General features: G+C 55.0%; 1 protein-coding gene across 1 annotated transcript in view; it reads left to right on the forward strand.

Moving 5' to 3' along the window:
• Positions 1–8,842: 8,842 nt before the first annotated feature.
• The window catches only part of MOB2 (MOB kinase activator 2), a 61,996-nt gene continuing 58,433 nt past the window's right edge, over positions 8,843–12,405 (forward strand). The window contains exon 1 of the mRNA XM_081282595.1: positions 8,843–8,937. Coding sequence (XP_081138721.1) covers positions 8,921–8,937 — 17 coding nt within the window. The 5' untranslated portion in view covers positions 8,843–8,920. The remainder of the gene's footprint in view (positions 8,938–12,405) is intronic.

Raw genomic sequence — 12,405 nt, forward strand, 5'->3', positions numbered from 1 at the left:
TGTGTGCGCAGGCTAGATAGTAGCTTTCCCATTAGAAATGGGATCTACTAAGTACCACTTGTGCATGGTACCAGGATCAAAAGGACACAGGATATCTGGTGGAAAGTGCTGCTGTGTGTCCTGCCCTGTGCCCAGCCACTGGGTTCCTCTCCCTGGAGGTAGCCTGGCCTCGGCCTGCACACACGCACCCTGCCCAGAGCATCCCGGTGTGCACCAGCTGCACAGATTCCACAGTGTGAGTGCAGCCCTTGGCTTGGGCTTATAGACTGTGCGGCATCACAGCCACATGGCCGTGAGCATCCTCCCACGCTCCCAAGGGTGGACTTCCAGAGAATCTTTTCTAGGTCTCTTCACATTGGCTCAGGAGTCGGTCCAGCAGCAGCTGGAATGTAGCCAGCTCTCAGGATGCACCAACCACCACTCAAGGTGCTGTCTGGAGTTTCCAGGCGGTTCCTCAGCAGATCAGCAACTGTGAGAGGTTTGGCTGATCCGTCCAGGGACCCTTCCTTCCCACTTTGCAAGCAGATATGTACTTCAAAGCAGTGATGTGACACCGGGTCCAACACATGCAAGTGTGTCTGTATGCACATGTGTGTGAGTACATGTGTGTGTGTGAGAGTACACGGGTATGTGCAAAAGAGGAGGGGGAAGGGGTGCAGTTAGTCCTCTCCACAGGCTGCAGAAGACAGGTCCTCGAATCCTGCATCCTCAGGAGTCCTCAGAGAGGCTGAAAGCTGGGAGCATGGTATGACTCCAGCAAGGCTATTTTTAGCTCAAGAACATCTATTTATAATCCTGACAGCCCCTAGGAGTCAATAAAACCAGGACTGGAAAAAGCTGCTGATGTCTTGGGCACACAGTGTGCCCCACCCCATGCTCTTGAGCACCTGCAGCAACAGGGGGTGTAGTGCAGGGGTCTTACAGGCTCCGGACTCTGGTGACAGTGTGAGACTCCACACAGGTGTCGGGTAGTTGCCATTTACTGATTCAGCCAGGTTGAGGTCAACTTGACCAAGGGCAGCAGAAGAGATGGACATGCTAGGCTGGCTCCAGCTGCCCTTGACTACCATGTTGGGGATGCCCAAAGCTCCCCCAAAGCCATAACTCCCTGCTTCTACCCCTACACTTCTCTTAGGCACCTCGTGGCTTCTGGATGGGTGGGTAAAGGTAGAAGGCTGTGGGAGAGTGGGGATGAGCAGATAGGTGGATCGATGGGGGGGTGGGTAGACAGGAAGCAGAGAGGATAAGTGCGTGAATGGATAGGAGGCAGGAGGATGGCTCTGGGGGATGGAGAGGAACAGCAGTCCCTTTCTGTGAGTCTGTGTGTATTGAAGCTGTGTGCTGACCCCCATTCTCCCACTGTGCTGCCAAGAGGCTCCTGGTCCTTGCACACAGATGGAACCCAGAAGACGTGCAATGAGTAAGCCACACACTAGCAGTCCTGAGGCTGGACCCACCACAGAGCCCAATTCAGCCCGCTCCGATGCCCAGAAAGAAGAGAAGGCTTGTCCCTCAGATGTCAGAGGCAAAATTGGGCTCCACTTGGTCCCTGTCTCACCGGTCCTGGGCCTGGCCTTGAGCTGCTGGTCTCATTGACCCTCCAGCCTCTGCAGCCCTGCCGGAGCTTCTGTTGGTGTGTGTACCAGGCACTGCCCAGGCTCAGGACTGAAGGGTCTGAGCAGGAGAGTGTGGAGGCTGGTCCTCAGAAGGGTTTCCTGGCCTCCAAAACACGTTGTGCCTGAAAAGGCTGAGAGTGCAGAGGGGGCGCTGCCGAGGACCACAGTGTGAAGAAAGGGCGAAGGAAGCGCTGCACGGGGGAGGAGCCACACGGAGGCTGAGGGCCTCAGGCACAAAGCAGGGGGCTGCCAGGGAAGGCTTCTGCCAACACCCAGCAGGAGTCTAGTAAGTGTTCTTCATCCTTCCCAAACTGAATAAGGACTTGCCTGGCTTCAGAGCTTGCTGGTGTCCCCAGGTCGGCAGCAGCTGCCAAGGGGGTATTCTCTGAGAGGGCAGGGTCTGAATGAGCAGACTGGGAGGGGGAGCCTACTCTGGGGGAAGGGCTGAAGAAGAGGAACTCTGGAGTGGGAAGGGGCCAGAGCAGATCTCCATGAAGGACCACCACTGGGACCCCAGAGGAGGTGACAGAGCCCAGCTGGCTGCTCAGTCCAGAGGCGTCCCTCAGTTCCTTTGCAAACACCAAATGCGAAAGTGCAGGAGGACTTTCCTGGGCAGCTCTTTGAGCAGAAGGGTTGGGAGCGGAGCGGAAGGCTTCTTCCCCTTTCCCCGGGGAATAATGCAGCAATCCAGGGTCGGGCACCATTGGCATGGTAGGCAGAAGCCAGACTCAGGCTGATGCAATTGTCCGCCACAGCTATAAATAGCCAAGGAGAGCCTGAAATAGAAGTAGGGGGGAAAGATGGGAGGGGTGCTGGGGGACAGGGAGCCCCGGAGCCTGGTGGGAAGGAGATTCAGTCTGAGTGCCAGAGCCAGAGGAGGAAACAAAGCCGGGCCAAAAGCATCCTGCCCTGCCCCAGTCCATAGGGTGTTTGCACCCGGAAACTGGGAAGCAGGGCGAGGTTGGGAGCTCTGCACAGCCACACCAGAGCAGTGACTCAGAGCCCAGGCCTCTGAGCTGCTGTGTGGGTTGGGAGGGATAGGGAGCTGCACCCACCATAGCTCCCTGCCTTAGGCTCTGGGTCTCTGCTGGACAGTAGCCCCTTCTCCTGATACCCACAGGACAAGCTGAAAGAGATTTCAGTGCCCCATCTCTCTCTGCCCCTTTCTAGTCAGACCCGTGCCTGGGAGACCCCCCCAACATCCCTCACACTCAGTGGGGCTGGGATGGGTGGACCCTAAGTCTGCCCAGAACCCTGAAGGAAGGAGGATCTCAGATGGGGGCCTTTACCCCATCATTTGCCAGGAATCTCCCCCAGGTCAGAGGCAGAACATTGCCCACCTGTTCAAGAACACACTAAAGCTAACGGGGAACCAGCCGCACAGCAGTGCTCTGGGCCGGCATCTTTCTGATCCAAGTATTCTCTTCCCACCTCTTGCCCACATACCTAGGGTTGAACACCTAGGTGTAGGCCAGGCACCCACAGGCAGGCAATGCTGAGCACTCACAGGCAAGACCCCCATCCCAGCCAGGTAGTGCCTTCCAGAGACTTGGGAAGAACATACCCTCCCTGGGTTTCCCCACTAAGTGCCCTTCTCTGTTCTCTGCTGGTGGTCAGCCGCGAGAGGAAAGTAAGGCTTGTGGCTGGGGGGCTGATAAGAACAGGTGGATGTCCCTGATGCAGCTAATAACATCCTGTGAGCAAACCCTAACCGGACCCTCAGGGAGTAGCAGAACTTAGGGTAGGGGGACCGGGTGTGGGAGGGGGAGTTTGGGGCCCTCCCTTTCCCTGCTGGTAACTGGCAGCCCCGCCCCTTCCCGAGATCAAGGCCCAGCAGGGGAAGGACTGTGTCAGTGGGTGGGGCTGCCAGGACAGGAGGTGACATCAGCCCGGTATGGGGTACTCAAGGCAGCGGTGGCTGGTGAGGAAGGAAAGCGCCCTGGGGTCTCCGTCCCGAGAGGCCAGATCCCACCCCGCTTTTTAAAATTAATTAATTTATTCCTCTGGTCTAATCAGATAGACATGACAGCAGCCCATTCCACTTCTTGTGGATAGCGGGCGCAGCCCGGGCTCACAGGGGCAGGAGGCCAGGCGCTGCAGGGCAGCGCTCACTCCCGGACAGTGCGGCGCCCTTCATCCTCAAAGTGGCTGCTCTGGCGCTTGCGCCCCGGATCCCCAGACCCAGCGAGAACAGAGCGCGGGCGCGATGAGACGCTGCGCTGCTGCAGCGGTCCTGGCTAGCGCGCCTCGGGGTCCGCGCCCCGGGAGAGCAAAACCTGCTCGGCACGAGCTGGCGAGTGCCCCCTCCCTGCGCGCCGGGACCGCGTTCCTCCAGAAAAGGCGCGTCTCAGTCGCCGCGCACAACGCCCTCGCAGCTGGCTGCGGCGGGGCACCTCGGCCACCCACACGCCGCGCTCCCTCAGTCCGGAGGCGGAGAGCAGCCCGCAGCGCCACCTGCTGCCGGAGTCCGCGCAGATCGGGGGACGGAAGGCTAGGAGGAAGACTCCGTCGGGCTTCGGGTCTTCAAGTACCCCGCCGCGCGGCCCCTCCCACTCTCCTTCGGAGGCCCTCCCCTCGGCCCGCCCGGGGACTCCGATTTGCCCACACCCGCGCCTGCCCTAGCCTCCCAGTCCCTCGAAAAGGTCGGCCACACCCATGGCTTCAACTGTCAACTTTCCCACTTGTATCTGCACCCACATTTCCTCCTTCCTTGGCCTTCAGGCTTGGAAATGCCAAGTTCATCTGGACGGCTTCACCAAGCTCCCAAGGCTGCACCTCCCACCCCTCTTCTGCAGGCTGTTTACTAAAGACCTTCCTCCGTGAGAAGGTGCCCTCCCTGGCCTGCCAGCCTGGCCATGGTCCCTCCTGACCTTCCTGGCCTCAGACAGAGCCTTACTCAGAAGACCCCCAGGAAGAGCAGACACACACACCTGTCCCCTACCACACCCCCATGCCCAGCAGAGCCTGGCATTAAGAGTTCCACCTCAGGGTACGGGGTATCTCCTGGTCCTCTGGAACTGGTGGGTTAGTTAGTTTGCACAACTAACTTTTCTTTCAGAGTTCTGGAGGCCAGAACTGAGAACAAGGTGTCAGCAGGACTAATCCCCTCTAGGTTTTTGTTTGTTTAGGTTTGGGTACTGGGTTTTGAACCCAGGAGCACTTTACCAGTAAGCTACATCCCCATTCCTTTTCGTTTTTCAATTTTGAGACAGGATCTCACTAAATTACTGAGCGTTTTGCTAAAATACAGAGGCTGTCCTTCAATCTACAATCCTTCAGGTCGCTGGGATTATAGGCATGTGCCACTGCATCTGGCCAGGGTGGGTTCCTTCAGAGGGCTGCGAGGAAGTCTGTTCTGGACCTTGCTCCTAGCTGCTGTGGGTTACTGGTACCCTTCTTATAAGGTCACAAGTCACTTTGGATCAGGGGCCCACCTTAATTCTCCTTAGCTAGTTAAATCTTCAATAACATTAGTTCCAAATATGGTCACATTCTGAGATCCTCAGGGTAGGGTGGCACTCAGCTTTCTGTCACCACAACAAAACATCTGACAGGCTAGCTCTATAGTGTGAAGAGGGTTACTGGCTCATAGTTCTGGGGGCTGGAAGTCTAGACAGCACAGTGCCCACCCTGGTGAGGGCCACCCCTGGGTTGCCTATCCCCACGGCCAACAGCAAGAGCAAAGAGCACACAGGAGCTAGCGATGGATCCCGGCTACAAGTCAGAGGGCATGGGTGGGGCCAGGCTTGCCCTGTTTTTATTTTATTTATTTTTACTCTTTGTATAACAGCCCTGCCACAAGAGCAAATCAGAGTCTCCAGAGAATTACCTTAATTCCTTTGAGTTGGGGATCCCCTGAAGATCCCCAACTCATGCCAGTTCTTAAAGGTGCACACAACCTTCTAGCCCAGCAACCCTGGGGACCAGGTTTCTAACAGCTGGACCCTCAGGTGATACTGAAACATACCAACCAGTTAACACCCCCCCCAATTCCAAGGGACTGAGGACACTGGTGACAGCCATTGGACCCATGGGGCCTGCCCTGTCCTGCCATGCCGGGCACAGCTTGGTGCTCCTGATCCTCTGAGCATGCTCAGGTGTCACTCCCTCCACTATGTAGATGTGCTGCTACAGGCCCTGGAACAGAGAACCTAGGAGATGCTAACATAGCACACATGCTTGCTAAGGGGGATATACCCATGACTATTTAGGAACGTGCCACCCAGGTGACTTTGGAGGGCTCCAGTGGTCTGGGAATATAAAGACACCTCCACAGTGAAGGATGAGTTCTTGCACCTTGAGCATCTTACCATAAAGAAAAAGACAAGCATTTTTATGGGTGTATCAACTAGACAATTGCCTTTAACTCTGAGTGACAGAAATTGGAAAGAACAGTGATTTGACCAGATTTTTTTTCAATTAAAGTAAGTGTGGGTATGAAGTTCAGAATTGCTGTGGGAAATTCCAGAATTTCAGGGGGACCTCAAGTTCTTCCTATTTTTCTGCTCTGCTTTTGTTACCTGTCTTGTGCTCTATGATGGCTGCAAGAGAGAAGAGGGGGGAGAGAGAGAGAGAGAGAGAGAGAGAGAGAGAGAGAGAGAGAGGGAGGGAGAGAGAATTTATTCATTTATTTATTTATTTTAGTTCTTGGCGGACACAACATCTTTGTTTGTATGTGGTGCTGAGGATCGAACCTGGGCCACACGCATGCCAGGCGAGCACACTACTGCTTGAGCCACATCCCCAGCCCCATTTTCCTATTCTTGATAGGAAGCATGAGACTGGGCCACGGTTGGGGCTTGAGAAGAAGGATAAAAAGTATTTCCTGGAACTCATCCAATAACATCCATTTACATCTCATTGGCTACCCTGACTACATGAATTGGTTGCTTAGCATGCCATTACCAAGGAGGATGAGGAGGATGTCAGAGGGGGAGAGGAAGAGATGGATAAGGCAGAAGAAAAGAGAGAAAGAAATGAATACGGGCGTTGGACAGGAATTTATGACTTTTGAGCAATGCCTGTTGAGTGTGCTGTTTATATATAATTAGCAAGACACCCAGAAATACAGGAGCTCTGAGTGTGCCCCAGACTGAAACGCTCAGCTGGGGCTGCTGTGTGAGCTGTTCTCTCCTGTGGCTCTTATGGCTGGACAGACTCAGTGGTGCCGCATGAAGATGATGGCCCACTCTAATGAATGAGAAAGGAGGAACCCAGGGTTTTGGAGCAAAGCAGCAACCTCTTCAGAAATGAGTTAGGGTTCTCTGAGATTCAAGTTTTGGTCACTGGGCTTTCAATCAGACCACCTATAAAACCATGGACTACCACATAATGCATGGTCTAAACTACTAATGGAGGTAGGGTACTGTCCACTGTCACAGTGCATCATCCCTCAGGAAAAGATGGCCAAACTCAAGCCTGGGCACACTGCACAAGCAGGTGGGCCATGCTCCTCAACGCCCACCACACCTCACCACTGTCCACCTTCCACCTACACAAGTGACCTCATGCAGGATGATCCCTTTGGTTTGGCAATAGCCATGCACTGCATAAGGTCACCTCGCTCAGCCATAGACTGCATATTCAGTGGTTGTCCAAGATTGTAATGGAGGACTGGGGTGCAGCTCAGTGGTACAGTACTTGCCTAGCATGCAAGAGGCCCTGGGTTCCCTCCCAGCACTGGGGGGAGGGCAGTATAATGGAGCTGAAGAATTCCTAGAGCCTAGTCATGTCATAATGTCTTATATAAGGCATTACTGATGTGTTTGTGGTGATACCAGTGTGAACAAACTTGGTTAGATACCTAAGTGTTCTGTGCTACCACTGCCTGCAGTGTTCAGCAGAATAACATGCCTTACAGACTTGCAGCCTGGGAGCAAGAGCAGGTAGCCTAGTCCAAGCACACACTGATGTTCACACAAGATACACAGCCTAAGAAAGCGGTTCCCAGAACACACCCATCATTAAACCAAGCAGGACTGAATTATTATTCCCATTATATTGAAAAAGAAACTGAGGCAAGGGACATCAGACAGCTTGTCCAAGTTCCCCAGTTAGTAACTGAAAGAGACTAGCATGTCCTAGGATGACCAGTCCAGGGCAGCTGTTAAGGGAAACCCAGGCAGCCCAAAGCAGGCAGAATTGTCAAGGGCTGAAACTTCTCAGGAGTGATGGGCTGGGCTGCTCTGTTAGGTCAAGATGCCACCCACTGTGGCTGGATAAAAGAAGGTGGTCCTGGGGCAGGGACAGAGGAGATCTTAGCCATGGTCACATGGGCAGCTGGGAGAATGAGGTCAGCATGTATTTTGCTCTCTCACTTCCTGAGATGACCTGCATTCGATGGGTTTTCCTCCCTCACTACTCATCTCAGGTGGTAAAGGAGGAGTGGACACTTCTCAGCAACCTGGCAGTGGCCCTTAGGGAGAGTGAGCATTCTTTCAAGTATGTGTCACTTACATTATGGTGGGCAGCTGGTCTGAAGTTGTCATTTGATGCCCAGTGGTTGTGTCACCCCATCACAGGACATCCCCCTGGATGAGGCTGCCAAGCTTCCTCTGTTTGGGTCTGTGCTCCTAGAAGCACTTCCCAGGGGGGAGGAGAATGGGGACTCCAGTCCTTTATAGGAGTCATTGAGCTTCTGATGCTGGCCAGGCCCTGGGACCTGGGTGGACAGGGAATAATGGGAATAATAATTCAGTCCTGCTTGGTTTAATGATGGGTGTGTTCTGGGAACTGAAGGTGGACAGGCAGCTGGTGAGACAGATGACCGGGCATATGAGGGACCCAGTGCTGGAGAGGAGGATCTGGGTTGAGAGGGGACAGCCAAGAGCCAGGGGACAGCCAGGGGCACACTGGAAATCGATGCATACTAGGGGCCAGAGGCAAGGCAGCACAAGCCTGGCAGTCGCCCAAGAGTCTGGTGTCCGGGGCACTAGAGGCTCAGGGTCTAGGGCTCTGGGGATTCGGGGCTCCCGCTCTCTGTCCATGGTGCTCAGGGCTATGGGCTCTCAGGGTCCAGCACAGGGTCTGGAGCACTCAGGGTCTGCGGTCAGGGTCCGGGATCTGGAGTGCCCAGGATCCGGGTCTGGGTCCGGGGTTCTCAGGGTCCGAGGTCTAGGGTCCCGGCGCTCGGGTCGGGGTCCGAGGCCCGGGTCCCCGGCGTCCCCGCGCGGCCGCAGGGGCAGCCGGGACTACGCGTCCCAGCAGGCCGCGCGCGTCACTTCCGGCGGAGGCGGGCGCGACGAGTGTTTACTTCCGGCCGCCGGCGGGGCTGAGGCCGAGCGAGGCGCGGGCCCCGCGCAGCCATGGACTGGCTCATGGGGTGAGTGGCGGGCTGGGCGCCGGCCTGCGGCGGGCGCGGGTCGGCGGGCCGCCGGGCGGGTCCTCCGCTGCCCCGAGGCCGCGTCCGCTGGCTGCGCCGGGATCCGCGGCGGGCCGGGGCCGGGGCGCGCGGCCTGGGCAGTCGTCCCGCCCCGAGGGCTCGCGGCGTCCTCTCGAGGGGCGCGGCGCCTCCGTGCGCTCCGGCGGCCCTTCCCGCGGCGGCTCTCTCCTGCGGGGCGCGCCGGAACGGGGCTGTCGCTGTCCGAGGGCCTGGACCCTGGTGCCCAGAAGCTGGTCCAGGCTCGCTGGACACTCGGCCGGCGTCCCCCCGGCCCTGGGTGGGAGGGCAGGGGCGTGCGGGCTGCCCACGGAGGGCCAAGGCCATGGAAGCCGTCCTCCCCTTCCGTGCTCATAGTCCAGTGAGGGGCAGACCGGGGGCCGAGTCGGAGTGCAGGACTCGGGGCAGCAGGCGCGGGAAGGCATGGGGTCGGAGAGAGGGACGCAGCCGCGCACCCCAGCCCTGCTGCCCGCTAGCAGTGCACACCTCTCTAGACCTGCTTGTCATAAGGAAATTGTGGAACTTGCAGTACAGGGTTGTGAAAAGGTAAACTGAGGCCAGCGCGCGTTTGGCATGTGGCAAAGGCTGGAAGCTGTCAGTGCAGAGAGAGGTCTTGTGCAGGCCTGTGCAGCCCACGGGCTCTGCGAGTGGAGGGCGCACAGCTGTGTTCACCCTATTGAGAATCACCCAGTTGCTTTCTGCATTTATGGGTGAGAGGCAGCCTGGCCTTTGAGCAAGTCCCTTTGGAGTAGTTGAATTCACAGGGCTTGGTGGCACGAGGACGATTCCATCAGCTGGGTCACCAAGAAAGTTGCCTGTTGTAGTGTGTGATCCTTACGTGCCTCTGCTGGTGGGTAGCAGGTGCTTTGTGCTGGAGACTCACCAGCAGACATCCTTTAGGCTGACCCTGGCTGTGCTTTGTAAACTTTGCTGTCATCATTGTGAATATCCAGACATGTCAGGTTTCTGAGGGTCTGGTTCTTGTGACTCTTCTCAAGACCTTCGTGACAAGTAGCCCTCCGATAAAGGACAGCCGAGCACTCATCTCCTGCTCTGGAAAGGGGCTAGTCCAGATGCTAGAGGCAGGCTGGAAAGGCCCCTGGGAAGGGAAGGAACATTTTTTGCTGCCTGGCTATAAAAATAGGGATGCAGCTCTGACAGGGCAATGAAGATTTTAAAAGAGGGATTTAGAAGGCATTGTGACTATCTTCTTTTTGTGTTTTAAATTTAGTGGATTGCAGATGGGATGTTGGGAACCATAAACTTTTTTTTTTTTTTTTAACAGTCTCTGGAATAAGAAACTCTTTTATAAGTGGTTGTGTTTCATGTCAAGTATGGTTCTTCCTTGAGAACTAGTTTTCACTTTGGTGTCCTAGGATGGTGGAGCTCAGATGGATGGCCCAGGTGTTCCTCCATTCCTCCTCCTGCTGCTCATTTCACACATTTACTGAACATCTATTATGAAAATAGGAAGATTTGCAAGCTGCAGAGCAAGGGAGCCTCAGAGACCTCAGATCTTGCCACTTCTGTCTGTTGCTCACTTAATCAGGCTTCTCCCTGGATGAGAGCCAGCGAGGGGTCAGTATGAGTGAAGGAGCACACAAGCCTCCCAGGCAGGCTTGTGTGCTGATGCTGGATTTCATTTGCCATTCATCCTTTAACTAGGCATTGGTCTGGAAAAATTGGGAAACTATAATTTTTTTTTTTACTTTTTTTGATACTTTTTTTTTTTTAAAGAGAGAGTGAGAGAGGAGAGAGAGAGAGAGAGAGAAATTTTAATATTTATTTTTTAGTTCTCGGCGGACACAACATCTTTGTTTGTATGTGGTGCTGAGGATCGAACCCGGGCCGCACACATGCCAGGCGAGCGCACTACCACTTGAGCCACATCCCAGCCCTGATACTTTCTTAATTGAAACTATTCAGTGTGAAAGAGGTATTTTGGAGTACAGTTTGCGTATGTTTTAAAAAGGTTTTTGTTTTAAGAAAGAGTTTCTTTGGATGAGTTCACATTGGGTTGCAAAGTGTGGACTCAGGGGAACAGCCATACTGCCTTCTGTATGACAGGTGTTAGAACCAGAGGAGTGGTCTGCAGATGAGCAGGTGAAAACCACATCTGCCCTTTTGCCAGGAGAGGCCCGCCCAGCCTGCTGAGCATCTAGCAGCCTTATCTTGTGCTCCAGCTGCTCCCAGGAAGGGAGGCCCTGCAGGGAAATGTGCTGGGGAAGCCAGGGCAGAACTCGGCGCGTTAGGACTTGGTGGGACCTGGCCAGAACGTTTCTGGAGTATTGTGAGGTGTGGCCCTGGGCCTCTCTTCCTGTACATTTCCTCTGCTTGGCGCTGCTCTGAGCTGGCTGTTGAAGTCCTGTCCAAACTCTCTTCCTTCCTTCCTTTTCCTTTCTTACAAAAAAGTAATTTATAAATCAAAAGGGTTGCCACCTGTGTAGTCAGCCTTAGCTCTGTTGTAGGCTGCGGGGACGGTGCACTGTCCAGGGGAAACTACTGAAGTCTGGGAGAGGAAGAACTCTTTCTTGCACTATTTGGTGCTTAGGGGATGCTCTGTCTCCTTTGCTGGTAGCAGCAGGCATTTGTGAACAGAAGGTCCATGTGTAGTTTACATTTTATCTAACGGAAAGCACAATACAGAGGCTCCTGAGCACCTGGGAGTCAGAGGAAGAAAAACTTCCTCCTTCCTGGGTGATGGGAGCTAACTGGCCCTCCCTTCAGGCCATCCCAGCCATGAGCCCTCACCCTCTGCGCCAGGCCTCAGGGGAGCCTTCCTGGGGCACCCCTGGCTCTTGTGGCACAGCAGGTGCCTACACAGTGGCACACTTCTGCTGCTCTCCAGGCTGCAGATGGGGTGGTGAGGTGCCTTTGGAGCTCTCTGGTGCTGGCAAGAGGAGGTGGAACTTCGTGTCGGCCATTCCGGACAGAGTGCAGTTGAAGGTGGTGACTTTTACTTAGCTGACAGGTATTTGCTGCGAGGCCCCAGGGCTCACGGCCTGTCTAGAGCATTCTTCAGCAGCCCTGTGCTCTGAAGGAAGGCCTGTGTGCAGGTGGCCAGCCTGGACTCCCCTGCTTCTCTCACAGGTGCTGTTTCCGGTAGCTGACACTGACTGGACTGGCTGGAGTCTTGCTTTGTTTCAGCGGCTTCCTGGGGTATCAGTTACATGCCACAAAGTTTGGCTGTTTTAAGTGTACAATTAAATAACTTTTAGGAAAATTACAGGCTTTCGTAACCATCATCCTGGTTTAATTTTAGAGTATTGCTGTCACTCCCTGAGAACCTTCTGGTCCATTGTGTCGCCTTCCCTGCTGGAGGTGCCCGTTGCCTCCGGGTAGTTAAGGTTTAGGCCTTTCACACTGAAGGAATCAGGATGTCTGGCTTTGACTGGTCGTGTTGTGTACCAC

This window comes from Spermophilus citellus (assembly GCF_964194105.1).
Source record: "Spermophilus citellus genome assembly, chromosome: 2".
Classification (NCBI taxonomy): domain Eukaryota; kingdom Metazoa; phylum Chordata; class Mammalia; order Rodentia; family Sciuridae; genus Spermophilus; species Spermophilus citellus.